Genomic DNA, 27,427 nt, shown 5'->3' with positions numbered 1-27,427 from the left:
GCTAAATTTTTACCTTTATTTAATTTTAATTTAAATCATCACAAGTGACTAGTGGCTACTATATTATAAAGCACCATGGTTTTTTTTGTTTGTTTCTTTGTTTTTGTGGGGCTTGAATTCATGACCCTAAGATCAAGAGTCAGATGCTCTACTGACTGAGCCAGCCAGGCACCCCTGTGAAGCACAGTTTAGAATCAACACATAGCACCTGTTTGCCTCTTTGGTGTCCTTTAGGGCCAGGCCAGTAGCAGAGAGAATCCTGCCCTGCTGGTGCTCTCTGTCAATAAGTGTGTTTCTGTATAAATGGACACACTTATCAGTGGAATAGGCTTATACATTTCATGTATTTAGAAAATTGGGTGACCAGGTGGTAAAATTGTCTTATATTAAACTTACCAAGATTGTTTCTGGGAACATAGAAAAAGTAAAAGGAAGATTTTGTTTGAAATGTTTTCCTGATTTTTGTTTTTTGTTTTGATTTTGAATGGAGTTCAGTCTTAGAGTTTAAAAGTAAGTTATGTGCATTCTCTCCTAAGTTTGCTGCTGAATATTATTAGAGTGGTAGAGCTAGAAGTGATCTAGAGTATCGTCCAGCTTGGCCCCATCTGTTCATTTTACTAGCGGGTATAGAAGGTCTCACTGACTTGCACAGTTTATTTTCCACTGACTAGATCTAGGATAAGAACTTTTTCTTTTTCACGAGACATGATTGTGTTAAATTGTGTTATGCTCAAAAGTGGAGTATTTGCTACTGACTATAGCATAAAATAAAATTATGGTAATTATGAACAGAGAAAACCTGTGGGATAGGAAGTTAAAAATAAAATTTTAGGGTTAGATAGGTAAGTAAATAGTTCTAACTTATTCAATTAATTATGTAAGGATAATTGATAAACTTTTTTTCCCCTTCTAGATTATGAAAAGAAAAAATCTGTACCAAGTTTTGTGGACCGCATCTTTGGTGGTGAACTAACTAGTACAATCATGTGTGATGAATGTAGAACTGTAAGTTGATGTAGTGTGAACTGGATTTATTCATTAATATTAATAAAGTATAGTTCATCAGTTGTGTCTTTCAAAAACAGAAGTATCTAGTTTCATAAGGTTTTCTTTGTTGGGCTTCCCAAATCTTCATAGTTCTTTCCTGGGACTGTGAACACTCCTTATGTCTGAAAGAAGTTAGTTTAACATTTTAATTTATTTCTCCTAACCCAAAGCCCTCAACACTGTGTAATTTTTCATTTTCTTAAGAATTTTTTAAAAATGTAATCCCCCCACCATAATCTTATTATATAATTTCTAAAATGAATTTTTTCCTTCCTTTTTACATTTATCTTTTTTGGTTGATTAAGGTCTCCTTGGTTCATGAATCTTTCCTTGATTTGTCTCTACCAGTTTTAGATGATCAGGTAAGACGTATCGAGTTTATTTAAGTAGATTTTCCCCCCATGTTAGATTTTATGAGGGAAGCCTTGCCACTCTTTTCCAAGTTCGTACATTAGCCCCTGGAGGAATTTTTTTAAATGTATTTGAGATAGAATTTTAAAGATTTGAATAGAAATTGGAGTAAATGCTTTTTTATTTATTTTATTTTATTTTTTATTTTTTTTAAAGATTTTTATTTATTTATTTGACAGAGAGAGACACAGCGAGAGAGGGGAACACAAGCAGGGGGAGCAGGAGAGGGAGAAGCAGGCTCCCCGCTGAGCAGGGAGCCCGATGTGGGGCTCGATCCCAGGACCCTGGGATCATGACCTGAGCTGAAGGCAGACGCTTAACGACTGAGCCACCCAGGCGCCCCGCTTTTTTATTTTAGAAGAGGATAGATGGTGTGTCTAGAATTCTTTATAGATAATTAGCTTGATTGGTAGACATGTAGGGGAAGTATTTTCTTTATATAAAAAATTACTTTTTTTTCATTATTTAAGACTAAACATAAATCCCTTACAGTCTTCAGTTCATACATGTTAATAGAGAGTATCTCAGTTTTAAGCCATATTAATTCGGTTCCGTCAGCTAGTGGTTGGAAAAAAGAAAGCCTGTTATCTGAATAATGGATAAATTGTTATGCAACTTCATATGAATTCAGGGTCCCTTTAATCAGTGTTACTTAGTGATTAAAGTCTTAACCAAATTTACTTTATTTTGTCCTTTTCTAAAACTCTCATTTACACAGAAAGAAGGAAAAGGATAAAAAGGAATGCTTGTAGTGGGACAAGTAAATCACTGATAAACAGGAAGCGCAGTTAGAGAGGGGCATAATTACTGTGGGATGCAGCACATATCTAAAAAAATGCATGATATTCCTTTCTATTTTACTGGCATGTGAAGTTGCCTTTTTTACTGTTTTGTTTGTTGGCTTGTTTTCTCAGTATATAAGATTGCTTTCTAGTATTTGAGATGAATGAATTTTGTCCTGGATATATTTTCAAACATTATAGAAAGTAAATCCAGTGTGACATAGGAGTAGAAAAATATTTAGGTTAACATGAAATCTCTTCATCATTTGTTGTAAAATTTTATTTTTGGCCCATATTTTAAGAGTGGTAAGAAAAGTATAAATGATAAAAATTTGAAAAAGACGATGGAGGATGAAGATAAAGAGAGCGAGGAGGAGAAAGATAATGACAGTTACATGAAAGAGAGGAGTGACATTCCTTCGGGAACAAGTAAGCACTTACAGAAGAAAGCAAAGAAGCAAGCCAAAAAGCAAGCCAAGGTAGGTAACCAGGAAGAAAACTGTGCTTTTCTAATTTTATATTTGTAGCTATTGAGTCTGAAGTCTGAATGACTGAAAGAAAAGGTTGTGCTTTTGTTTTTTGTAATCTTGCATTACTTGTGAGAACTTCCTTTTTTTTAGAGGGAGAGAACGGGAGCAGGGGCAGGGTGGGGGGGGGAAGGCAGAGGTGGGAAGAGAGAGAGAGAGAGAGGGAGGGAGAGAGAATCCCAAGCAGGCTCCATGTCAGCCCAGCACGGAGCCCCATATGGGGCTCAATCCCATGACCCCGAGATCATGACCTGAACCGAAATCAGGAGTCAGATATCCAACTGACTGAGCCACCTGGGCACCCCTGCTTGTGAGAACTTTTAAGAGTTTTAGTTCTTTTTTAACAATTTTTTGAGTTCTTAATACATTGACTTTCAAAAATTTAAAAATATATAAAGATGCACAGTGAAAGTACCCCTTCAACCCTGTCCTTTCACGACATAGATAACCACTTTCATTAGTTTCATATGTCCTTCTGGAGTTTCTTTTGAAAAATACGATCAAATACAAATATGTAGTCTTGTTTTTTCCTCCTAATTTAAAAAAAAATTATACACACTGTTCTGGACCCTGTGTTTTGTTTCTACTTAATTGGATTCTTGGAGATGTTTCCATTTCCGGACACAAGGATTCCGTTGTTTTAAACAGCTGTATAATATTCTGCTTTATGGATGTATTGTCGTTCATTTCACCGTTTCTCTATTGATTTGGGCTGTTTGTAGTCTTTTGCTATATAATAGCCAATGCTGCAGTGAATAATCCTATACTCCTGTCATCAGTACGGCACATTTTGAGAAGAGGGATGGCATTTGTAGTTTTGATAAGTGTTACCTAATTGCCCTCCACAAAGGCTGTACCAATTTATATTCCCACCAGCAACAATGAGACTTGCTGTTTCTCCTTATCCTTGACAGAAGTGTGTTATCAAACTTCTGGATTTCTGCCAGTTTCATAGATGGAAAATATTTTCTCAATGCAGTTTTATTTTCCATTTATTTTAATATAAGTAAAGTATGTTTTTATGTTTCAGTCATTTGTGTTCCCTTTTCTTTCCAGTATTTGCTTATATCCTTTCTCCATTTTTCTTTCATGTTGTAACTCTGTTTGTAGCTGAAGCACAGTGGAAAATGTTTGTGTCCTGCGTGTGTCTCAGCCTTCTGGTATTACAGATTAGCCTCATGGGGATTGTCATTTTACTTTGAGTCTTTAGGCATTCCAGTGACAGGAATGTTGATGAAATGCCTTTCTCCCACTCTGCTTGGAAATAGGCTGCAAATATAGCAAATAAAAATGATTTTAGGAGGGAAGTCCTTTATTGTCCTCTGTTCATGAGGCTACCTTGCTTCCTCCCTAATTTGGGGCCGTTTATTTCCTGAGATGTTTTCCTCCATCTTGCCCAAAGCAGTCCTGTACTTGTGCATCCTTGAGTTTTCATTTTGTTTTTTTCTTCCCTCAGTGCAACCTTGACCTGATAATCATTAACTCACATGGATACATCCCTTCCTGCTCTCTGTGTAGTCGGACTCCCAACATGGTTTCATACTTGGCTGCTTGGATTTGGCAATTTCTGTCCAGTCTACTACCCTGTCTAGGTCACTTCCCTTAGAACACAGACTATGTCTTGCATGTTTTTATTTGCCCCGCGTCACAATATTTTGATGATTGGTGATGGTTTATTCCTGCTTTCCCCCAGTGAAAGAACTTTCTTCATAATTTATTTGGTCCCTGATAGTAAAAGGAGCTCTAAGGATCAGAATTCTGGGAGTGCAGTCTTCCTTATAAACTTTTTGATTGATAAACAAAAAAACTTGATGTGGTACATGTATGCTCTTTCTCTTCCTTTTTTTTTTTTCTTCTTCCTTTTTTATTTTTGTATTCTAATGTTTTATGCTTTTTGCACAGAACCAACGAAGACAACAAAAAATTCAAGGAAAAGTTCTTCATTTAAATGATATCTGTACCATTGACCATCCTGAAGATAATGAATGTGAGGTTGGAATGTCACTTCAGGGAGAAGTGGATGTTAAATCCAACCATATTTCAGAAGAGGAAATTATACATAAAGAATATTGTGTTAATCAGAAAGATTTGAATGGCCAAGAAAAAATGGTAGAAAGTGAAACTGACAATCAAAAATCCACAGAAGAAATAGATATGAACAATGTCAACATGGATAATGATCTGGAGGTTTTGGCATCTTCTCCCACTGACTGTTCTAGGAATTTAAATGGTGCCTATCTGACAGAAGGGAGTGGTGAAGTGGACATTTCCAGTGGTTTCAAAAACCTTAACTTGAATGCTGCTCTTCAACCTGACGAAATAAATATAGAGATTCTGAATGAGAGTCATTCTCCTGGGACCAAGGTATATGAAGTTGTAAACGAAGATCCAGAAACTGCTTTCTGTACTCTTGCGAACAGGGAAGCTTTCCATACTGATGAGTGTTCAATCCAACATTGTTTATATCAGTTCACCCGAAACGAGAAACTTCGAGAGGCAAATAAACTGCTTTGCGAAGTATGCACCCGGAGACAGTTTAGTGGACCAAAGGCAAACATAAAAGGTAATTTAGATTCTCTCGCTGAAAGTGAAATTAATGTTCAGGGGCACATTTTGCACGGAGTAGGTAGAATCCTGCTATCTTAATTGTATCGGGATTTGCATGGCATCAGTAAGTTCCCTCCCCTGTGTAAATATTTTAACAGAAGGTTGAACAAACAGATTGAAGTGGCTAAAACTCCGTGGCAGCTGAACAGCAGTTAGAGTGGGACCGTTTGCTCTCCAACACCTCTGTCTGTGGGTAGATCATCCCACTGGGTTGTTACTGCAACAGGGGCCTTACAGATAGCGGCTCTTTCTTCGTATGCTCGGTTTCCTGTCAGCATTTGCACTGGCCCTGTCCCTCGTAGGCAGGAAGCTACACTTCATCTCATCCGTGTACTTCTGTGACATGCCCAGTGCAAGGTACTGGGAGGACAGTGCTTTCTTCTAGTCTCCCTCAAATATAGAACAGAAAAATTGTGATAATTCCCTTTCTCCCCCACCCCCCTTTTTTTGAGCTTGGGTAAGTGGGATAAGGAGGGATTGTGGATTCCTAAGGACTCTTACTAGAATTATTGAAACTTTTAAAAAGTCTAGCTTGCATGTCAATAAAAAAGTAAATTGTGTTGATTTTATAGCATTTCTGTTTGCTTTAGAGCAAACAGTGGCCAACTATTGTCCACAGTTAGGTTTTTGTATGGTGTCTATGTTTTTTATTGATGAACATTTGAAAATGATTCAGTGGTAGGAAATACTGACTTTCAGCCTCAATTAATTAAATGGTATCTCTCCAAAAATAATTCCGTTCTCCTTGGTCGACTGTAGTCGTACTCAGTTATTGCTATACTTTGAATTACATCGGTAAAATTTGTGGGAATTTGTGGAAATTTTTACTGATACCTACAAAATGTCCCTAAAAAATTAGGACCTCTTGGTCCACAGAGCCCCAAATATTTATTATCTGGTCCTTTCCAGAAAGTTTAAAGATAAATCAATTGTGTTAGATGTTTAAAATGATTTTATAGCAAATGTGAATGCTTCAGAAGTCTAAAATGATTTTCACGCTGCTAAAATTTCTTTCTTTAGGTGAAAGGAAACATGTTTATACCAATGCCAAAAAGCAGATGCTAATTTCTCTTGCTCCTCCTGTTCTCACTCTTCATTTAAAGAGATTTCAGCAGGTACCCCTTTGTTAGCTCAAATTTGTTTTAAATATGTAACATTTGCTTTATTTGTTATTGTTTCACCATATTACTGTGTTTCTTTGGTTTTCTGTTATTTCCTAGTTCTAATTTAAAAAAAATAGGGAAGTAAGAAATATACCTGGGCATGACAAAAACTTAGATGAAGATGCCTGTCAAGGTGGAGGAGACATGTAGGCACAGTCCTTCCTCAGTTTTACTAGAACTCATGTTGTCCTTTTTAGTAAAATTAGCATCTTACTCTTAACTTTTTTCAGGTTAAAAAAAAAAGTCCAGTTTACTAGCTGTATCTCACACTTAAGAAAAGTAGTGATATTTTTTTCTGTTTTGCGTGTGGTACCTTATTTTTACTGACCCTTCATAAAAAACATTGATACCTTGGATTTTCATCATTTTGTTGACCCTGTCTTTTCTGGAAGACTTTGGTTGTAAGCACTACAAGTTTTAAATTAAGTTCCAAATTCCCAAAGTACCTTTAGAACATTTTCCCTCCAGTGGTTGGTGTATGGGTTTGACTAACTGGGTGGGTCTCCATGAACCAAGCACTAAGCTTGGTTTTAGAAAGGAGGCAGAGAGTATGTGCTCCACAGAAAAGTATTCTGCTATTGCTGAGTTTTAAGCACTCAAAACCTCTGATCTAATCTGGCTTTTCTGGATGGCCAGAGCAGAAACACTGAGAATTTTCTCAGGGGAGCAGCTTTTTTTTCTTTTCTTTCTTTCTTTTTTTTTTTATTTTTTATTTTTTATTTTTTTATTTTTTTAAAGATTTTATTTATTTATTTGACAGAGAGAGAGACAGCGAGAGAGGGAACACAAGCAGGGGGAGTGAGAGAGGGAGAAGCAGGCCTCCCGCCGAGCAGGGAGCCCGATGCGGGGCTCGATCCCAGGACCTTGGAATCATGACCTGAGCCGAAGGCAGACGCTTAACGACTGAGCCACCCAGGCGCCCCTCTTTTTTTTTTTTTTTTTTAAGTAGGCTCCACTCCCAGTGTGGAGCCCACCATGGGGCTTGAACTCACACCCCTGAGATCAGGACCTGAGCTGAGATCAAGTCTGTGGCCATACCACCCTGAACGTGCCCGATCACATCTGACCTGAGATCAAGAGTCAGACACTTAACCAGCTGAACCACCAGGCGCCCCTGGGAGCAGATTTCTTAATGCATTGGGGTGTGTGTGTGGTGTGCACCTAGCAAAAATCATTTAGTGGTCAGAAAGAAGAGTCTCCTGAGAAGATTGAACCTAGGGTTGGATGTTGGTGTTTTATGCATCAGAGTAGGACTATAGTTTACTTAATGTGTACAGCTTTTCCAGGAAAAGAACTCAATCTATTATCTCTCTTTTTTTAGGCTGGTTTTAACCTACGCAAAGTTAACAAACACATAAAATTTCCAGAAATCTTAGATTTGGCTCCTTTTTGTACCCTCAAGTGTAAGGTAAGTGAAAGTGGTCTTTTTGGGAAAATCCTTTAAAGGGAAATCATAGCTTATTTACCAGATACTCTAACGGTAACTCACTCAAGTATGAAGTTGATAAGAATGACTGAGTAGAATGGGTCTTTGATCTTTGTACCATTATAATTTCAAGATCTGTGATGAATCATTTTGAATATTAGGTTGTTAAATTCAGTTCGTTTTTTGAATTTCTATTATGGTGGCAGACATTGTCTTGGGAGCTGAGGGCACAAAACTAAAGATCAGCAGGTAATTTCAGTTTAATATGGTTGAGTGTTAAGATTGGTATACACAGAGCAGGGTGGTTATGCACTTAACCCAATATGTTGGTGGTTCAGGGAAGGCTCTGTGAAGTAGACCACACCTCAACCACTACTTAAAGAAGGAGTAAGAGTTAGTGTGATGAGTCAAGAGGAAACTAGTTTTCCAGGCAGAGAGAACAGAGCAGCTGGAGCAAAGATGTGTACAGTGATGTGGTGGGGACTAGTGACTAGCAGGAGAAGCAGTGTAGAGCTTACAGTACAAATCCTAGAGAACACTGGGAGGTGAAGCCAGAGAAGTGAGATGGGAATGAGGTTTGGAGGATTATCGTTGTGAGGAACTTGGGCTTTATTAGGTGTGTAGTAGGGTGCCACTGAACAGTTTAAAGCAATGGAGTGACATAGCCAGATGTGTGTATTACACAGGTTACTTGCTGAAGCATGGAGGAGGTTAGATTTTAGGAGGAAAAGACTAGAGAGGCAGTAACTAACCTCTAGTTAGGAGGCTGTTGAATTAATTTAGTCAATGGTGAGGACTTCAAGTAGGGTAAGAGAAGGCAAGATTGCAAGAATATTTTAGGAGGTAAAATTCACCAGACTCATGATTGGATTGGCTCTGGAAGATGAGGAAGAGGCCTTGAAATGGATGGTAAGGTTAATACAACAGGAGGTGTTGAGCATGATTCCTGAGGCCTGGCTTGAGTGACTAGGCAGCTGGGCAGATGGGAGTACCATTAACTGAGGTAGGATGTACAGGAAGAAGAGAGGTTGGGAGGTAGAGAAAGGATAATGAGTTTGGTTTTGGATATACAGAGTTTCAGCTATTTTTGAAATATCCATGGGGCTTTGTTTAGAAAACATTTGGATGTACACATCTGAGGCTCAGGGCAGGGAGGTTAGGTTTGGAGATAAAGATTTGGAAATCAATACATAGGTGGTGGTTTAAACTGTGAGGATAGGATCCCCTGAGTAGAGCATGGAGAAGGAGAAGAGACGGTTAATGACAACTCTGGTGAGCGGCTGAGTGTAAGAGGCATGTGTAGACGAGGAGGACACTACCAACAATCTCAGCAAATCTCCATATTGAAGAATTTGGACAGAGAAGCTATAGTAGTATATTCAGATTTCAAATGCTTCAGTATCAACATTAATAAAGTTTATGTGAAAAATTTGAAATGATAGAAATTCTCCTGTCCTGCCTCCCAATTTAAAAATTTAAAATTCTTCAAGAAAGGTATTTCAGAGCTGGTGGGTAGAGTGAATTGTAATTTTTATATTATCATTGTGGGGCAGGGCCACTTTTGCCGCTAAACAGAAATACCTGTAGTTGGATTAGTTCAAACACAAGGTCATTAGGAATCCATTGTTTGCCTAAAATGTCATTGCCCTGTGTTCAAGTTTCAGGGAAAGGACTAGGTGGCCTCAGTGTCAGAATATCAGAGAAAAAGACTTAGAAAGTATTTGTGGATTAGACAGTATAGAGGTCATGATAAATTTTTTAAGAAGTGTTGGTGACTTCATTGGATTGAGAATTGAATGAGAATATTGGAAATAAAGCATGCAGATACATCAGAGGCTTTATTGAAAAGGAAAAGTGGTGGATCAATGATTTTTTTAAGTCTGGGAGACTTAAGTAGGTTGGTAGGCCAACAGGAAAATCTACAAGTTGAAGATACAGAAAAGAGAGATGATTGATTGAGCAAGACCCTGGAGGAGGCCAGAAGAGCTTAGCAACACTAAGTTGGGGTATTGTCTCTGAACAAAAAAGGAGAGATACTTCATCTTCCCAAGAATGGGCAACTTAGAGTTGGGTAGGTTGTATCTCCGTTTTCCTGAAGTGGGAGGTGAAGTCAACAGCAGAGATTAGTAAAGGTTTGGGGGATAAGGGGAGGCTAAAGGAATGGTTAAAGTGTGGGCCAGTTGCTGTGAAGGAAATCCATGGAACTAGGGAGCTAAGGAACAAGTTACAAGATCGTAGTCACATGCGAGATCCTGATGAGTCCTCAGTGAGTTTATCGATCTGCTGGGTATGTAATTTTGCTGCCTAGGAATAGCAGCTGTCTGGGTGTGGGGTTGGGAAGGGTTTGTTGTAGGATTCAGAGTAGGATTTTCTGATCAATGTGCTGGCAAGGCTGGTGGTGGGTGTAAGAGATTATTTTTAAGACTGATGCATGTGGTCTAAGTTCTCCAGCTTTAATGTGCGTATGTCACTTGGGCATCAGTAGGTCTTAGGTGGGGGTCTATGCGGACACTGCTGTTCTGTTGCCATTTTGAGTAGAGAAGACACAGACTTGATCGGGGAATGAGGCCAGGAGAGGCTTCATCAGCCAGGAGAAAATGAGGACTGGAGCATCCAGTTAGGTTGGAGAGAGAGGGGACAGGTGAGATGAGAACTGGAAGAACAGAATTGTGGGCTGAGACTAGAAAAATAGGAAGACTTGAACAGTTCCAAGTGAGGACCCATTGCAGAATTTAGTCCTGGGTGTGGCAGCGAAAACAGGATGGCTGCAGAAACCCTGGGAAGCACACAACCCTTGAACTCCCTGAGGAAGCAGACAGGATTTGGGGTGAAGTATGAAGTTTTCCAGTGAATGGGGGCTCTAGATTTAAAGAGATGACAGTTCTGTGGAAGGACAGTGATGCCCATTCAGGACTTTTTACAAGAGAACCTAAGTTGGAAGTTGTCTGAAAGTGGCCCCCCGCTCGGAGAATGCCTTTCCTTGTTACCAGTCTGCCCTACAGCATACGGGATTTTAGAATAAGCAGGCTCTGAGGTCTAGATGGTGAAAGTGGGAAGTTGAATCTTTAGGGGACATGTGTAAATGTAAGGGGGAGTTTTGGCACAACTTAAACGCTATCCTCTTGATCTTAAAAAAGGCTTACAGTCTAGGGAGGAACTGGACTGGTAGCGCTATTGAGGTATTTTGCAATTATCAGAGCCCAGGACTCGTATAGAAACTGGCAAGTTCAGTTATTTAAGTATCTGGGCCAGGAAACTGCAATTGCAGCAAGTGGCCTCTGGTTTATGATTCTAGCAGAGAAACAGCAATGGTGATTTTCTAATAAAAGCAATAAAAACATCAAGCCATGGTGACAGTACTCAGTAGGCTGGGTAAAGGTAGGGAAAAAGTCGTAGTCAAGGTCAAACTTGATTTCTACATTCTCAAAGTAAACGTTAGCAACCCTTTGCATAAAGTGATCTTGCCACTGGCATCTATAAATGGGACTAGAACTAATTTTTGAATTCTGTTCATTTTGAAAGAATGTCGCTGAAGAAAATACGAGGGTCCTGTATTCCTTATATGGAGTCGTTGAACACAGTGGTACCATGAGGTCAGGGCATTATACTGCCTATGCCAAGACCAGAGCTGCGAATAGTCACCTCTCTAATCTCGTCCTCCATGGTGATATTCCACAAGGTAAGAGGTCTTGGAAAATTCTGGTATTCCGATTATGGCAAAACCAAAAAATAATGAACTTGAATCTTCCCATTTATATGTAACTTTCTCTCGACAGATTTCGAAATGCAGTCAACCAAAGGGCAGTGGTTTCACATCAGTGATACACATGTGCAAGCTGTGCCTACAGCCAAAGTACTGAACTCACAAGCGTACCTCCTGTTTTATGAGAGAGTATTGTAATAGTTTCGAAGAGTGCTTTCTCGGCTTTTAAAATGGCTGTAATTAATAATAATAATAAAGAAGTAAAGACTAACTGTAAAATCATGTTCACTTAAAATTAAACACATGCCAGAAGAAATCATGTTTATTAAAATATTGAAGGGAAAACACCTAAAAATTTACAATGGTTTTGTATTGTCATAGTGGTTTTTATTCTTGCTTCCAGTTTCTGGAAAGGATTCTGAATTCCTTAAGTCCTCTGTGATTAAATATGTCTGGGTGGTGGGTTATAGCATCAATAAACTGACTTACCCCCAAAACTTATTTTATTACTTGGAGGATTTTAAGTAGTGTTCTTACCCTAGCAGGTAACATTTAAAAAAAATGTTTCAGACTGGCTAATGAAACTTCAGGTGTATTTTTAAAAAGTGTTGATTACATAAGCATAGACATTTGATATTGGCAAGAGTATATACTTGGAAGAAATACTCGTATTTACAATTCTGATGGCATACAGTGTACGTAAGCTGCGGTGTGGGCCTAACTGCACTTGTTCTGTGCAACTGTTAACTGACCCAAGGTAGACACTCCCGAGACTCTCAAGTAATTTTATACCAGGTCCCCCTTAATGCCAGCATGCCGGAGAAAATGTCTTTACCCAAGGCAAACAGCATTGCCAAGTTGCTTATAATCCTCAGAGCCTTAACAGACACCAAGCTTGTCTATAAACTTCCATTACTCTTAACAAACACTTGACTTAGTATCTAAGTCCCAGTCGTACTGCTCCCAAAATTCTTTCCAAATACCAAAAATATAAATTTTAATTTTTTTTAAATATAAAATTTCAGTGTTACTCATAGACCTTACATAACCAACACAACTAGCCTGTGTCCCATAAAATCAGTTAACCTTTCATGTTTTTTCAAAACTACTTACTGATCTTAAAAAATTAAGATCTGCTTTATAAAAACTGACTTGCTTAATTTATCTCTATTAATTACCAGATAGATTTTCAGTTGTATTACAAGTATCTTTACATTCTACTACTGGACTGTATTTTAAGCTAGCTATTCAACAGCTGTGAAAAAACTGAAATCCAATCTGGGAGACAGACTTCCTGTAAAGGGACAGATAGTAAATATTTTAGGCTTTGTAGGCCACTTAGTCTCTATCACTACTCCTTTACCCTGCCATTTCCTTACAGAAAGCAGCCATAGACCGTATGTAAATACACGAGCATGGCTGTGTTCCAAACGGGCAGCAAGCCAGCTATATATTGGACCTGGCCTCTAATTAAGTGGCTTGCCTGAGGTCCCACAGCTAATTTCATTACCAAGGTTGAGACAAACAGGTCATTCATGTCCAAGAACACTGCTCATCAGACAATGAGGCTTTGGTACCAACAACATGTTTATTGTATCATCCAGCTGAGGATATAAACACAAAACACTTCTTAATTTAAAGAAAATATGAAAACATCAGGCAATTCCTAGACTACTACTACAAATGTAGTCTTCACCTATAGTAAAAACTAAGCCAGTCAATCATTTTGGTCATCATCCCAGTCTTTCTTCCCACTTGGAGGTTTGGGCCCACCGGCTGGTTTTGCCATGATGATCTGAAAAAACAAACCACAAGTACATACTTATAAACTCTACCTTTAAAATGAAGAGAAAGAATATTTTTCTGCTAGACTGATTCAAGATGAAGCAATCCTCTCAATATAAGCAAACTGTTATATACTGCATATGAGACACTATCACAAAGTTGTTAGCTTCCAGCAATGCTTTGACGGCTCTTGTGGACATTAACAGCAACAAAATCCAAACACGTTAGTGAAGGGCATTCTAAGACAGGCACTTCAGTAACTCAATAACCCTAGCCAAATGTGAAAAATACCTGCATGCATTACTAATATAAATCAGTTTGGCACCTGATTTGCTATTTATATATGAAGTTCGTCTTGCCAATCATCTTTATCCCAATTTCCTTGTGGTTTAGGAGGTTTAGGTCCACCTGCCAGTTTTGCCATTATAATCTAAAGTGGTTGGTACATAAATAAAAATATATATAAAAGTTCAACACTGAAATTTTCTACTACCTGTAAATGAAAACCATTCAAGTGGCAGGAAGTGCGTATTCATAAACAATTATCCAAATATGTAGTTTCCTGGTAACTTAAAAGAACACACCAAGAAGCCCCTAATTTTTCTAGAATGCACTAACCACCAAGTATGTTCCAAGTATAACCATCTAGCATTTTTAAAGGATTTATTTGGGAGAAAAAAGAGGGGTAGTGGCAGCTTTGGACTCAAATTTGGGAGAATCTAAATTAAATTAGCTGGCTTTCCTCAAAGTAGAACTCTCAAACTCTAATGTACATTCTGAATCTCTAACCTGAAAATAGTACTCACTGCTTCCCAAATTTATAGGACTAAGAGATCTTTCTGTAGAACATCAAGGGGTCTTGCTTGTGTCTCAAGCAACACAAACCGTAAAACATCTTCACTACCACTTCCAATAGATTCAACACCCCTTTTTTCAGAAGCTTCTACAGGAAATCTAAACTTGAAATTCTTCATATAACTTTTCACTAATTGAGGTTAAATTCAGGCTGAATTAAAGGTATTAGGTACAGTTTTAGAACCTGAGTGCAGCTTGATAAAACCAAACATCTCAGAACAGTTCTCAGCCTAGTAGGCATCAATCACCGGAGAGCTCATTTAAAATAAACTGCTGGGCCTCCTCCCAGAGTTTCTGATTCAGTGGGCCTGTTAGGGGCCCCGAGAATTTATTTATATTTTTAGCAAATTCTTAGGTGATCTTGATGCTGTTGGTTTGGGGACTATAATTTCAGAACTAGTGAAACAAACATCTGAACAAAGATGAATCCAGCCCTAAGTTCTTCAATACTTAAAACTTGATTCGCAAGTCCCTCTCCCGAATGTATACTATACAAAATAACAATCTTAAAGAGTACAAGTTCATTATAGTAACAAACTGGTTACTGATAGTCAGATGGATTCTTCAGATATTTGAAAAAAGTCCAGAGACACAACAATCAACATCCCGCTCTGCCATAAAACAAAACACAGGCATCCCAGTTTAAAACCAAGATTGAGAAGTGCCTCTGTGATCAAGGCACTTGTGTTATTACAATTACTGTCTCACTTGGATAAATGACATTTAAAAAGTTCCTCAGTTAAGGAACTCCCACTATTAGAATTCCAGTTTACCTCATGTTTCAATGTACTTAGCTTCTCCTGTCCCCTTCTATTTTTAGTATAACTTTTAGAAAAACCATTTTCTTCGGCCTGCACTATCACTATTTGAGAACTCCAAAACCATAAGCTACTGGAAACTACCTGATACACTGATATAAACACACCCTATTAATAAATCCAGGACATGAACATCCAATTTGTTTATTTCCAGTGAGTTGAAACTGGACATCCAGTTCCATTTTTTGTCATCTCAAGGACCAAAAGTAGGAAAAAAGTTCTTATTTCTACCGAGGTGTAGAATGTTTTAATTATCAACAACTAAGCGGTCCTTGTTATGCTTAGAATAAGTCTAATCTCCTCTCCATTAATTTCTACTTATAACTTGTTTCTCCCAAGATTAATTTGGCATGATTTTCACCTAATGGATTTATAACCATGCCCCTCACAATTACAACTTTCTATTAAGTACTTAAAAATAACTCACTGCTTAACAATCAGTTCTAGAATTCTGAAGGAAAATGGATTTCAGAAAACACCTTTTGAAAAATCCCCTTTGAATTCAGGCTCTTATCTGAACCTAGAAGAGTCTTGACCATTTTCCTCTTTGCCACAGTATCCTTCCCACCTCCCCCTGCAAAAAAATTGGCAGAAATACTATGATTTTTGACACTTTTCTTTTAGTTCCTCAAAACAGTTTGTCATAGCAGAAAGAATTCTATGCACCTAGGTTCTAGCAACTCCATGGACAACTAGAGGCTCCATTTTCCTTAAAGTTGGTGGCGTGCACGTGCTTCAGGGCTTCATGGGCCTTCCACATGACACAGTGAATCCCGGAGTTTCCATGTTATTTGTAGAAAGGGGTTCCTAGGCTAAAAAATGTCTGAAAACTATGAACTTGTTTTATCCATTCCAGTTTAAAAATGGCAAAGGTTTCTTTCACTAAAAGATATTCATTTATTTTAGCTGAAATATACTAAATACAATTTAAAACTGTAACAGAAAAAACCCCGAACTTTTCTGGGGGCACTTTAGCATCTCTAAGATGAAAAATAAAGGAATATGCCTTTGGCTAGAATAACCAGTTCAATGAAAATACACTACTGAACCATATGAAAATTAGTACTTTTAAAGATCAAAATTTCTCTTGTCACTCACCTGATCCACTCTGAGTACAGTGACAGCAGCATTCGTAGCCAGTTTGATAGCCCAGTATTTTCCCAAGTAAGTGTCTAGAATACCAGCTTCCAACATGTCCTTTACAGCAGGAACTTCAGCCTGTTAGCACAAAAACAATTTTCATTCTTTCACTTTAAATTGTTGAATGTGAAAATGTTTAGCTCAGTAATAAAAACACACGGCTCCTTATGTAGAAAGTTGCCAGATGAAAGTACTCTCCTACGCACACTATAAAACAAAGGTTATTTAAAGGAAATGTCAGACAAACTATGTCAAAGCTTTTGTTATGAAAATCATCTGCTTACAAATCAGAACATTTTCTGACTTTCCCTTTTAAACTTACTTCCATTTTTATGTTTTATATTGACAAAATAAGTAAGTTTACAGTGTTTGTTTTTTCAAATACCTCAATATCTAATCCAACATTCTTATTTCCTTCTTGATGTACTGCATACAGTTTGGAGATGACTTCATTGGCCTTAACTCCAGAATTTTCTGCCAGTGCCCGGGGAATAGCTTCAAATGCCTCAGCAAACTTCTTAATGGCATACTGTTCAAGTCCAGGACATGTCTAAAACAAAAATGTGTTTAGCACTGTATTTTATTCAAGGAACACGACGAGAGTCAATTTATACAGAGAAAGCTATACCTCTCCATATGATGTGATCTGCTTGGCTAACTCAATTTCTGTTGCTCCACCTCCAGGAACAAGGCGTTTATCCTAGAATATGTAGGAAAAAAAAAATTTACTAAGAAGCAATTTATAGTTTTCTAATCTTCTCAGATTCCAGTACTCCACCAGACTAGAGCTTTTAATCAGGCATTGTTACACAAATTCTAAGATTACAAATTTTATAATAATGGAGTGACTTGGGCAAATTACCTTATAGTACATAGGGTCTGGTATGTGAAAAGGGAGAACCAAGGTTAAGAATGGGAATAGCACACAATATACCTGGATTTCCATAGACAAAGCACTAAGAATAATGCTTAAGAAACTAAAGGTACATTTAAAATAAAGAACAACCATAAACTAACTTTTTCTAACAGTTAAAGTCAAAAGCCTTGCTTTGCCGCTTATTTTTTTTGCATAATCATTTCAGAAAACTATCATACTCATCAGCAACGGACACTTTGGCCTTAAGTAAAAAAGGTACTTTGCTTTTACATAAGCCGTTCATTTTGAAGTTCTCTGCCAACTATGTTTGAAACCTTACAAAGTACTAAATTAAGAGTATTGCTAATACTGACCCTTGTGAGAACTTTGAAAGTATTAACACCATCATCTACTGCCCTTTCTATATCATCCATCAGATTGTCTGTAGAGCCTCGAAGCACTATGGTAGAAATGGCACCATCTTCCTTTTCTGTCAAGAAATTTAAATATATTAATACAAGCAAATGGACACCCCATACTTACATAAACATACTTGACCATTTCTACATACCATGCTTAAAAACCACCACCTGTGTGTCTCCAACTTCTGAGAGGTAAACACTGTCACAATGTCCCATTTCTTCAAGAACAGGAGGAGTCTAAGAGAAAGTGACTGTTATAATAAAAGTAATTCAAAAAGGTTCAACTACATTTTAATGTTGTCCAAAATACATACCAATCTAGGAAGAGCTGTAGCACCGACTGTTTTACATAGCCTTCTGAGATCCCATTTTGAATTCAACCTTTAAAAAAACCCAAAGAGCTTAAGAGAAGTTTTAATTCCATCAGATACCATAACAAAATGCAGAGATGAAACCGTAAACTGTACACTGGTCCCTAAGTCACATTCTTGATTCTGAATTTAAGCTCAATAGGTATGGACTGCACATGTAATCCAGACATAGGTCTACGTAGACGGCATTATTCTAGAATTGGGGGAGTTCGAGTCTCACTAGAATGTCACGAATTATAGTTCTAAAACATTAAGGCAGGCCTGGTATATAGAAAACTTCTGCTTCACTCTGGGCAATCGCGAGAGCCCCAAGGAAGAGAAGAGATTTACACTGCATATTTGGTCAGGTGCTGGGAAGGGTGGGAATGGGTAGGTAAGTTGTCTCCTGTGCCCCATAAATGGGTTTATGAATTAGAAGTTACATTCCAGATCCCATACCCTGACCGTGTGCACCAGGCTTGAGTCTGGTCTCTCAAGCTGTGGCTTTTGCCTGGAATGCTTTTTCCTTTCCCTCTTCAAATAACATCTGTTGATTGGTCCTTCAGCTCTCAGTATAAATATAAGTTTTCTCACAGGCGTTTCCTGTCCCTCTAGATCGAGTTAAGTCCTGCTATTATTTGATCCAATATCTTCTACTTGCCCTTTTTTAAGTCATGAATTCATGGTATATTGAAGGTGTTTGGTGTTTCACCACCAAAAGGCTATTTACAATACAGGTTAATAGAATGCAGCTCTCACCTCACCAACATGATATTGTACTTGTTTGCATAATGAAGAGCCATGTCTGCCACTTTGCCACCTGTTACAATTACATTTGCACCGGTATCAGCTATTGCTTTGACTTGTGCATCCATGAGATTTTCTTCTCCCTTACTAAAATTCATCAATTCTTCAGCGGTCTTTATCAATACTGTTCCCTAGCAAAACAAGCAAGCATGCTCTTTAGAACCATTTTACTAGTTTGGTGTTCGACGTCATAGAGTATTATTTTACTGAATAAAAGATTTGGCAAAAAAATAGGAAAATAATACACACACATTATGAAACAATACAAAATGTGTATAAAACTCATAGAAACTCAGCTTACTGCGAGAGCCCCCCACTCCTAAAACTGATGCATTTTGCTCTTTGACAGGCACTTTGTAGAAAAGTTGGAGAAACACTGTTATTTTAGATATATTGGGCAGGTGGTCTTGGCATTTCTTCTGACAAATGTCAATTGGTGTACCAAAATCACCACGTTGTGATTCTCGAAGTTTTTCTAAACTTTTCTAAAATGACTCCCCCCTGGCTCATCTACAAACTGTGAAACTGTTTAAACCATCAACTCAGATTTTAAGAATTCTAGGGACAAAGACAGAAGTGACCTATAAACAAGAACTTCAAACTTCCTAACAATGTATTTTTAAAAACAAACCTATTATTTTCAAATTATATTAGCATGTTTGTTTCAGGATGCTACAGGATCTCAACTTCTAAATATACTAAAATGAAGAGCACACAGTACTCCTATTCCGGGAGCATTTTACTTGCTAAGCAAGTACTTACAGGAGTCAAGAGCTGTATATTAGAACATAAACTATACTGCTACCATTTCATGTTTCAAATTTAGTATATGAATTAGGTATCCAAAAAAGAACAGGAATCTGATTTTAAGAAATACAATCCTGCAATCTTCAATAATTAAGCTGTAGAGCAATCTATACCTAAAAACTTAAGAATCATAAAACATTAATCTGAAAAGGCAGTGTTAAATTTTTACCTTTAATTTTAAGGTTTTGAAGTCTACATACCTTAGTTTCAGTTATCATGCCATCGAAAGGACAAGAGTACACTGCTATTTTCGCATTTTTGACAGATGTTACATCACCTTCGGTTTCCTTCTTAAAAACCATGCCATGTAATACTGAGGAGGAATAGATGCCAGAGCCCTAAAATTGAATACGAAAGTCATCCGTGATCTCCTCAAAGTAACATCAGGGCTCAGTTGTTTATTTTGCATGTACCAAAAAGACCTGTTTCTAAGTAAAGTAATATACCCAGGAATTGACTCCTGGTAATGAGGAGTGGCGTGGTGGGCGGAAAGCACCTGAGTCTGCTTGAGGTAGAAATCACTCTGAGAATGAGCCACTGTTAAGGAGGAGGCGGGGGGCCTTCAGTGCACTGGGAGCAAGCAAAGACCGAGAACAACGGCTCTGAGCCATTCATTCTCTCACTCACCAAATACTTGGTGCCAATGGAGCAGGCACAGCTCTTAGTACTGGGGACAGAAGAGGGAACAAAGCAAAGAATGGGGGAGGAGGAGGTCGTGCATGGAGTCAGAAAATGCACAGCATCTGCATAAATACACAGCAGGCATATTTATATAAGCAAACTCAACTGAAACTGTAAATTTTACTATAGGAAACACAAAATTAAAAAAGAATACTCTTATTTCAATACTAACATTAAGATGTGACTTCTATTGTAGAGCCACAGAACTTCATCTCATTCGAAACTGGCTTCTAAGTGTATTGTTTTAATTCAGCACATATGAAAAATATAAGACATGTGATATTTTATTTATACACCATTCTCAACCTTCAAGTTGTCATGGAGAGATGAGGACTTTACAAGGAGATAATATATCAACAACTTTTAAAATTTAACCTAATATCAAAAGTTACAAATGATACCTCAAAAGGCACAAAGTCCTAAATGTTCAAAACCTGGGGTAAAATTTAGGTTTGGATGAACACATTTTTCCTTTCTGCAAAATATAATTGACCTATGTAGACAACACTGATGCATTTTCTAAACTTACCAGAATCTTACAAACTCTGATGTTATCAACATTGAAATGGCCAGAATCAGGAAAAATAGACACTGTTAAGAAAATGAGACGTATCAAAAGATACATTGGAACAACAGAGAAAATATCTTAGTCTCATTAAGACATTTTAATTTTGGAGCTTGTCATTTACTGATATACTCACCACATGCCTGAGCAATAAGCTTGGCCAGAAACACTTCATTACCATATTGTTTACTCATTATGGAGGTATGAAGCAGAGATGACACTTCATCAACATCTCGAAGAGTTTTTGCAGAACAACATACTAAATCAGGAAGAATCTCATGGGCTTTTCTGCAGGCTATTTCGTAACCTTCTATGACCTTGAAAATAAAGAGCAAAAACATTTCTTCAAGAGACATAATTTTGACATGACTTAAAAAATAGCTTATTTTGGTAGCCCAAGGAATACGGGTATTTGTTTTCCAAATACAATGACAAAGTATACTTTCAGAACAGCATCAATGGCATAACCTACTAACCAAGAGTTCAGGCTTTTGTGATGGCCCCAATCTGAATGCTAACTGCCACTTACAGATTTTTCTAAGTTTCCCTTTCCTCATCTAAAATAAAGTAGAATTTTAATAGGCCATACTCACAGAGTTCTTGTAAGAATAGGACAAGATGCTGCACGTAAGGCACATGTGCTCCAGGAAGTGGCACAAGTAAACCACTCAACGTTAACTATTATTACAATGATGATTCTTACGGTATGTGTATATATAGGCACAAATTAAATAGGAGTACATTATAAAATGAACACTTGCCTCTGAAACTGATAGGCCAATTCTCAGAAGCTCTTCAGCTAGTTCCAGAAGGGCTCCAGCAAATACCAGAACAAAGTTCGTGCCATCTCCAACCTCTTGCTCTTGCATGTGAGAGGCCATTACAATCATTTTTGCGGCAGGATGCTGTACCTGGTAGAAGGGATTTGAATTTAAATATCAAAAACATTTGATCCTTAAAGCAACACTAAGTTTCTCATTTCCATTCCTTCTTAAATTAACAGACTCCAATCTCCCCGTGGGCTAGGTAACTCCATTCAGTCATACTGCTATATATTATAGTGTGGTCCCAGGAAGACAATCCAAATCCCTCTGAGACCGTCAGCACAAATGCATCACTACAAATGAAAACAACTTAAAACTGCATCTTCTTTTGATGGTCAGTCATCTAGTACATACGTCTTCGCACATAAGGTTCAGAATATTATTCCTTTCATTTTCTTTTTCTTTAAAAAACAAAACAAAACAAAAGCCTGAAGCAAAATCTTTTTTTGGTTTTTTTTCCTTTCATTTTCTTTTTCTTTAAAAAACAAAACAAAACAAAAGCCTGAAGCAAAATCTTTTTTTGGTTTTTTTTCCTTTCATTTTCTTTTTCTTTAAAAAACAAAACAAAACAAAAGCCTGAAGCAAAATCTTTTTTTGGTTTTTTTTCCTTTCATTTTCTTTTTCTTTAAAAAACAAAACAAAACAAAAGCCTGAAGCAAAATCTTTTTTTGGTTTTTTTTCCTTTCATTTTCTTTTTCTTTAAAAAACAAAACAAAACAAAAGCCTGAAGCAAAATCTTTTTTTGGTTTTTTTTCCTTTCATTTTCTTTTTCTTTAAAAAACAAAACAAAACAAAAGCCAAGGTTCAGAATATTATTACATGCATAAATTAAAGATTTATTTGAGAGAGAGAGAGCAGGAGCGTGTGTGCATGCACAAGTGGGGGCGGGCAGAGAGAAAGAACCGCAAGCAGACTCCCTGCTAAACTGAAAGCTCAATGCAGGGCTCAATCCCTGGACCCCGAGATCAAGACCTGAGCTGAAATCAAGACTTGGACACTTAACCGACTGAGCCACCCAGCTGCCCCGTCACTATGGTTTTATCAAGGCAATATTAGTCCATCTTAGTGTCCAACATTAACACTTACAATGACTAGTCTTCCCATAAACATCTTCTGGAATTAAATTTGTTTTGTTCACCATATTATTTTAAAAACAGACTGTTATTTAAGCAAGTAGAGAAATGTTAACATACCTACCCAGTTTCATTCAAAAAGATTAAGCTCTGATGCTTTAAGAGCTAAGTTCAGGAAAATTCCTTGAAGTTGAAAATATCTTTCAGCTACAAAGCAGCTAGATGAGGAATGTTCAGGTGCCAGACCTTTCTCACAACCCTGCCAGTAGTTATCTATTCTACAGACTCTGTAACATCAAAACTATAGGTGAACAAAGCAAAATGCCACCAACTGTTTTATTTTCACAAAGCCAAAGAAACAGTTTTTTTTTTTTAAACCACTGTTTTATGTATCAGCTATTTCTGCATTATGGAATAATTCACTTCAGTGTCCTACTCTATAGAATGAGACAAATACTCACTTTGATATGATTATTAGCAAATATGCTTTTATCACATCCAATCCTCCATAAATTAATCACTCGTGAGGTTTTTAAATTTAAGTGGTAAGATGTTAAAACTAAAGAGGACACCATAATTAGGAAAACTGATACAATAAACTTTGAAGCCAGGGAGAAAAAAGTCCCTTATTGTCCTAAGAGGTTTTTTCTATGTCAATATATACTTAATTTTTGACATCACCAAACATTCCTTGATTTCAAAGAAATAACTTACTTCTAGCTCTCTTAAAATAGTGGCTGCATCATTTGTCACAAACAACTTCTCCAGGTGGTTGATAACCATTTTGTTCATTCCTGAAAAAAAAGAAAAAAAAAAAGAAAAAGGTAGAAAAAGAAATCCATTATCGCTCAAATCCTTCTCCAAATACCCAAGAAAACCTAGTCAAGAAATATAAGCTTGTATCTATTTTTCAAAATAACTATAAAAATTAGACACCTATTATTTACTCTTTAGAACTCTATTAGCCTAAATGCACCCCCATATTATTCCTGTCCTTTCTAACCTCCTAATGTTTATTAGGGAGGATGTCTATCTTCTCATATTTTTGTTCAATAAATGTAAATTACGTTAACATAAAGACCAAATAATCTACTTAAAAGTATAGTTTTATTGCTTTCCATACACGTGCCCCAATTAAATTCAGTTGATGGCAGGAGGCAAAAGAGAACTTTCTCCCTTACATTAGGTATCATCTCAATAGTGAAGCACCATAATTTTTCTATCCTCTCAATATGATAAAAAGTAACATTTTGATTCCTATTTTTCTAAAGAGACCTGAGTTGCTGGTTAAAAACTGAAAACACTACACTGGTGGCAATGAGCTATGAAATTACTTCTGTATGGTAGTTAATACTCTCATTTTATGTATAATATTCTCAGAGTAAGTTTGAAGAAGCTAGTACACAAAATTCTATCACTGTATCTTTTAAAAACATGAATTTGGAAATTACCATTTGGTCCATATGCTGTACGAGTTGTTTGGGCAAGCTCCTTGCAAGCTTGTATGTTCCTGTACACAGCCTCTTCTAATCCGGAAAAATGCTGTAAAAAAAACAAAAACAAAAACAAAACCCCCTTCTGATTAGACAGAACAGTGAAACACAAGGATTTTCTTCATCTTAAAATGGGTATAATAGTACCTACCTACAGGACCACTGAAAGAATAATCAAGCAAGGCTTATGGAAAGCATGGTGCTTGCTATTCATAAATGATCCATAAATTTGCTCACTGGTTGAATAAAGTGACATTTTTAGGGACCACAGGTACCTGCTTACACATGAAAAAGCCTATAATTTTTTTTTCAAATGTAGTCAAAGTGCAGGGAAGAATGCTGTGATTGATCAGTGAATGCAGATGAGGTATTTCAGGTAAAAATACCTTTTCAGTTTATCATTACTTTTTGACTCAATTTGAAAATATGGTATGAATATTTTTATTATGTTAGGAACCTGAGCATTATAAAGCCAGCAGTTTTCTGTCTGTTGGGAATTTCCACTTAACATACCTGCCCCCAAGTGTTTAGTATACGGACTTCTGAATGCTTTTGTGAACTGGAACACAATTCTAATGCATCCATACTGAAAAACTGCTGAATTGCTCACAATATGAAAATTCTCAAACTTTATACCAGACTTCTAAGAATTGGGATTTACGTTGGCCTCAGATGGGTTTCATGAGCCTCCTCTTTGTTCATGTGAACATTTTTCTAGAGTTGCTATGCCTAACATAGTAGTCATTAACCACGTGTGGTTATTTAAATAGTTAAAATTAAAAATTCAAGTTTCTCGGGATGCCTGGGTGGCTCAGTCGGTTAAGTGTCTGCCTTCGGCTCAGGTCACGATCCCAGGGTCCCGCTTCTCCCTCTGCCTGCAGCTCCCCCTGCTTATGCTTGCGCTCGCACTCTGTGACAAAATAAATAAAATCTTAAAAAAAAAAAAAGCAGTATCTCAACTGCACTAGCCACAGTTCAAGTGTTCAGTAGCCACATGCGGCTAGTGGATACTGTATTAGACACACCTGATACAGAACATGTCCCTCATCATGGGTAGTTCTATGAGATGGTTGTGTTCTAGAGCATAAGGTGTGGCTTTTATAATATTCATAAAAGGAACTGTGATCTGCATAATGTTAATAACCATTACTTTAGAAGCAATGTCTTCAGAGTCGAGAGCTGAACTCTTAAAATAGCCCTCTGATCTTGCTTACATGCTGGCTTTTTCCCTCACCCATTCTCTGAGGAACAGCCATGTGATCATAATTCGGATCGTATCAATGGTTTCCCATCACTCTTACGATAAAATGTAAAACCCTCCTCAGGGCTACAACGTCCTATATGCTCAAGTCCTTACCTACAGCTTCTCTAAATTCATCTCTCACCATTCTTGCTTCCCCTTAATGAGGTTCAACCCCAGCACCTTTCTGTTTTCTTTAACAGGTCAAACTCATTTCATCCTTAGGGTCTTTGTACCTACTAGTTTCTCAGCCTGGAACACTGCCCTGTTTAATCTTGGCTGTTTCCTTTTGTCACTCAGTACTGAGCTAAGAGTTTTTTTTTTTTTTTTTAATTTTATTTATTCATTTGAGAGAGAGAGAGAGAGCGCATGAGCAGGGGGAGGAGCAGAGTAAGAGTTCTTCCTTGAACATCTTACTTAATTGTAAGATGACCCTTCATTTTTTTCGGGGGGAGGCAGACTTTCTTACTTCCTGTCATTCTCTACTACAGTACTTTCTATTGAATCTTTTTTTTAAAACAATACTCTTTATTTCTTTTATCAATATTTGAAATTATCCTTACTTGTCTCAAAAGAATAAAAACTACGAAAAATTTTCAGTCTCACTTTTTAGAATAGTCAATGTCATTACCAGCAAAGCTGTTTTACTAGGATTTACATTAAACTATTTGATATACTCATGTTATCCCAAGTGTATTCTGCCAACAAAAACCTAGTTCCCTAACACTGTTACTGTAAACTGAACCACAATGATCTATATTTAAGTATTGGAAATTTGGGAGACAAAGGAACACTTTGAACACAAGAGACAAATTTGTCAGTAGTATATTAAGATATTTTAAAGAACTTATGTTCTTGAAATGACGTTCACGATCTGACCACAAAACAAAAAGTTTTAATTAGTCCAGGGCGTCCCTTATACTTAACACGGTAAGCCAGAGTTACACCGCAAAGCTACCATCTTTTGCTTAATTTAGAGAGCAAAGCAAGACCTGAGGGTTGGTTTTACATCAAACTAGCTAATCTAAGTTGGGACCAGAACCCATTTGAATGAGAGTAACGTTTTCCCTACCACAACGAACTACTGCGAACGAACCGGGCAGCCTCCCTCTATCCCTCATCTGAAGGAAAGCTGTCAAGAACTGGCCCTTGTCCCTCTCCTCGGATTACCCACACCTTGAACTGTGTCAATCGGCTTCGCGGTTCCCAAATCAATTTCACCTACGTTATTCGACTTCACCCTCAAAACACCCTTTAAGGGTGGAGAGCCAAATCAGCCCCGTTTTAGGGATGGAGGAAAATGCACTAGCTGCTTTCCGCTTGCCCGGCTAGGAAGCATAGTACGCGCATTCTGTGGCCTTGCCCCTCTCTCGCCGCCTCTGCCCCTTCGACCAAAGTCGGGGAAGAACGGAAACGCCCGCGGGCCTCGGTGGCCGAGCCTCCCTACGCCTCCCCGAACACCTCCCTTTCTGGAATCTTCTTCTCCTCCGACCGCTGTGCCCGGGGAGCACACCCGGCCCGTTAGCAGGCCCCTCTCCTTCGCTCCGGCCGCCGCAGCCGTACGGTAACTCTCCTACCTCACTCCCTCTTCCTCCATGCCTTACCTTCGCCCCCTCCTTCAGCATCTGGGCAAAGCCCGGGGCCTTGGGGACGTGAAGCGCCATGGCCTCCGCAGGTAGCCTTTCACGCGCTCGCTCAGAAAATCCGGGGAGGAAGCGAGGGGCACGCAAAGCCTCCTGGGGACGCAGCGTGCGACGACCTCACGCTCCTCTTTTCTCTCCAGCTGGGCCCGCCTCTTCCCTGGCCGCCTGGTCTGAAGCCTCGCGAGAAAAAACAGTTCCTGCAGCCAGAACTGAGTTGACGATCCTCGGTCACGTCGATCGATTGGGCCGATCGCAGAGCGCGCCCTCGGTCTTCCGGCTGGCAAACGGGCAAGCGACCTGGTGGTCGTCGCTCGCTACGTGTTAACCCCATTGCTGAAACTCCAAGGTCGGGACGTTTGTTTTTTTGCCATTTCTGACCTGGAACCCGCTCCTCTTAAGATT

General features: G+C 38.1%; 2 protein-coding genes across 7 annotated transcripts in view; one reads left to right on the top strand and one right to left on the bottom strand.

Moving 5' to 3' along the window:
* The window catches only part of USP16 (ubiquitin specific peptidase 16), a 28,157-nt gene extending 15,994 nt beyond the window's left edge, over nucleotides 1–12,163 (top strand). For all 6 annotated transcript variants that reach the window (XM_078054841.1, XM_078054792.1, XM_078054636.1 and 3 more), the window contains 8 exons: nucleotides 914–1,005; nucleotides 1,353–1,409; nucleotides 2,543–2,719; nucleotides 4,670–5,330; nucleotides 6,395–6,489; nucleotides 7,859–7,945; nucleotides 11,486–11,642; nucleotides 11,740–12,163. In XM_078054841.1, the coding sequence (XP_077910967.1) occupies nucleotides 914–1,005; nucleotides 1,353–1,409; nucleotides 2,543–2,719; nucleotides 4,670–5,330; nucleotides 6,395–6,489; nucleotides 7,859–7,945; nucleotides 11,486–11,642; nucleotides 11,740–11,864 (1,451 nt within the window). In that variant the 3' untranslated portion in view covers nucleotides 11,865–12,163. The remainder of the gene's footprint in view (nucleotides 1–913; nucleotides 1,006–1,352; nucleotides 1,410–2,542; nucleotides 2,720–4,669; nucleotides 5,331–6,394; nucleotides 6,490–7,858; nucleotides 7,946–11,485; nucleotides 11,643–11,739) is intronic.
* A 1,072-nt stretch (nucleotides 12,164–13,235) lies between these two features.
* CCT8 (chaperonin containing TCP1 subunit 8) lies at nucleotides 13,236–27,160 on the bottom strand. Its single transcript, XM_036111241.2, has 15 exons — nucleotides 26,987–27,160; nucleotides 24,101–24,191; nucleotides 23,364–23,443; nucleotides 21,514–21,663; nucleotides 20,889–21,069; nucleotides 20,717–20,778; nucleotides 19,707–19,844; nucleotides 18,652–18,830; nucleotides 17,857–17,923; nucleotides 17,692–17,779; nucleotides 17,495–17,610; nucleotides 16,893–16,964; nucleotides 16,650–16,814; nucleotides 16,223–16,342; nucleotides 13,236–13,461 (listed from the first exon to the last, which is right to left on the bottom strand). Exons 1-15 carry the CDS (start codon nucleotides 27,044–27,046, stop codon nucleotides 13,384–13,386), a joined length of 1,647 nt encoding a protein of 548 aa, XP_035967134.2. The 5' UTR covers nucleotides 27,047–27,160; the 3' UTR covers nucleotides 13,236–13,383.
* Nucleotides 27,161–27,427: the final 267 nt, after the last annotated feature.

This window comes from Halichoerus grypus, chromosome 1 (genome assembly GCF_964656455.1).
Source record: "Halichoerus grypus chromosome 1, mHalGry1.hap1.1, whole genome shotgun sequence".
In the NCBI taxonomy this organism is placed as follows: domain Eukaryota; kingdom Metazoa; phylum Chordata; class Mammalia; order Carnivora; family Phocidae; genus Halichoerus; species Halichoerus grypus.
The sequence above is the reverse complement of the archived record's forward strand: the minus strand, read 5'-3'. Positions and strand labels throughout refer to the sequence as shown.

Coding starts and splice junctions, on each gene's coding strand:
- CCT8 (XM_036111241.2), bottom strand. CDS start 27,046: ATGGCGCTTCACGTCCCCAAGGCCCCGGGCTTTGCCCAGATGCTGAAG. Junction 23,444..24,100: donor TACAGCATATGGACCAAATG/GTAATTTCCAAA, acceptor CTTTTTTTTCAG/GAATGAACAAAATGGTTATC. Junction 16,815..16,892: donor AGATCACATCATATGGAGAG/GTATAGCTTTCT, acceptor TTTTTGTTTTAG/ACATGTCCTGGACTTGAACA.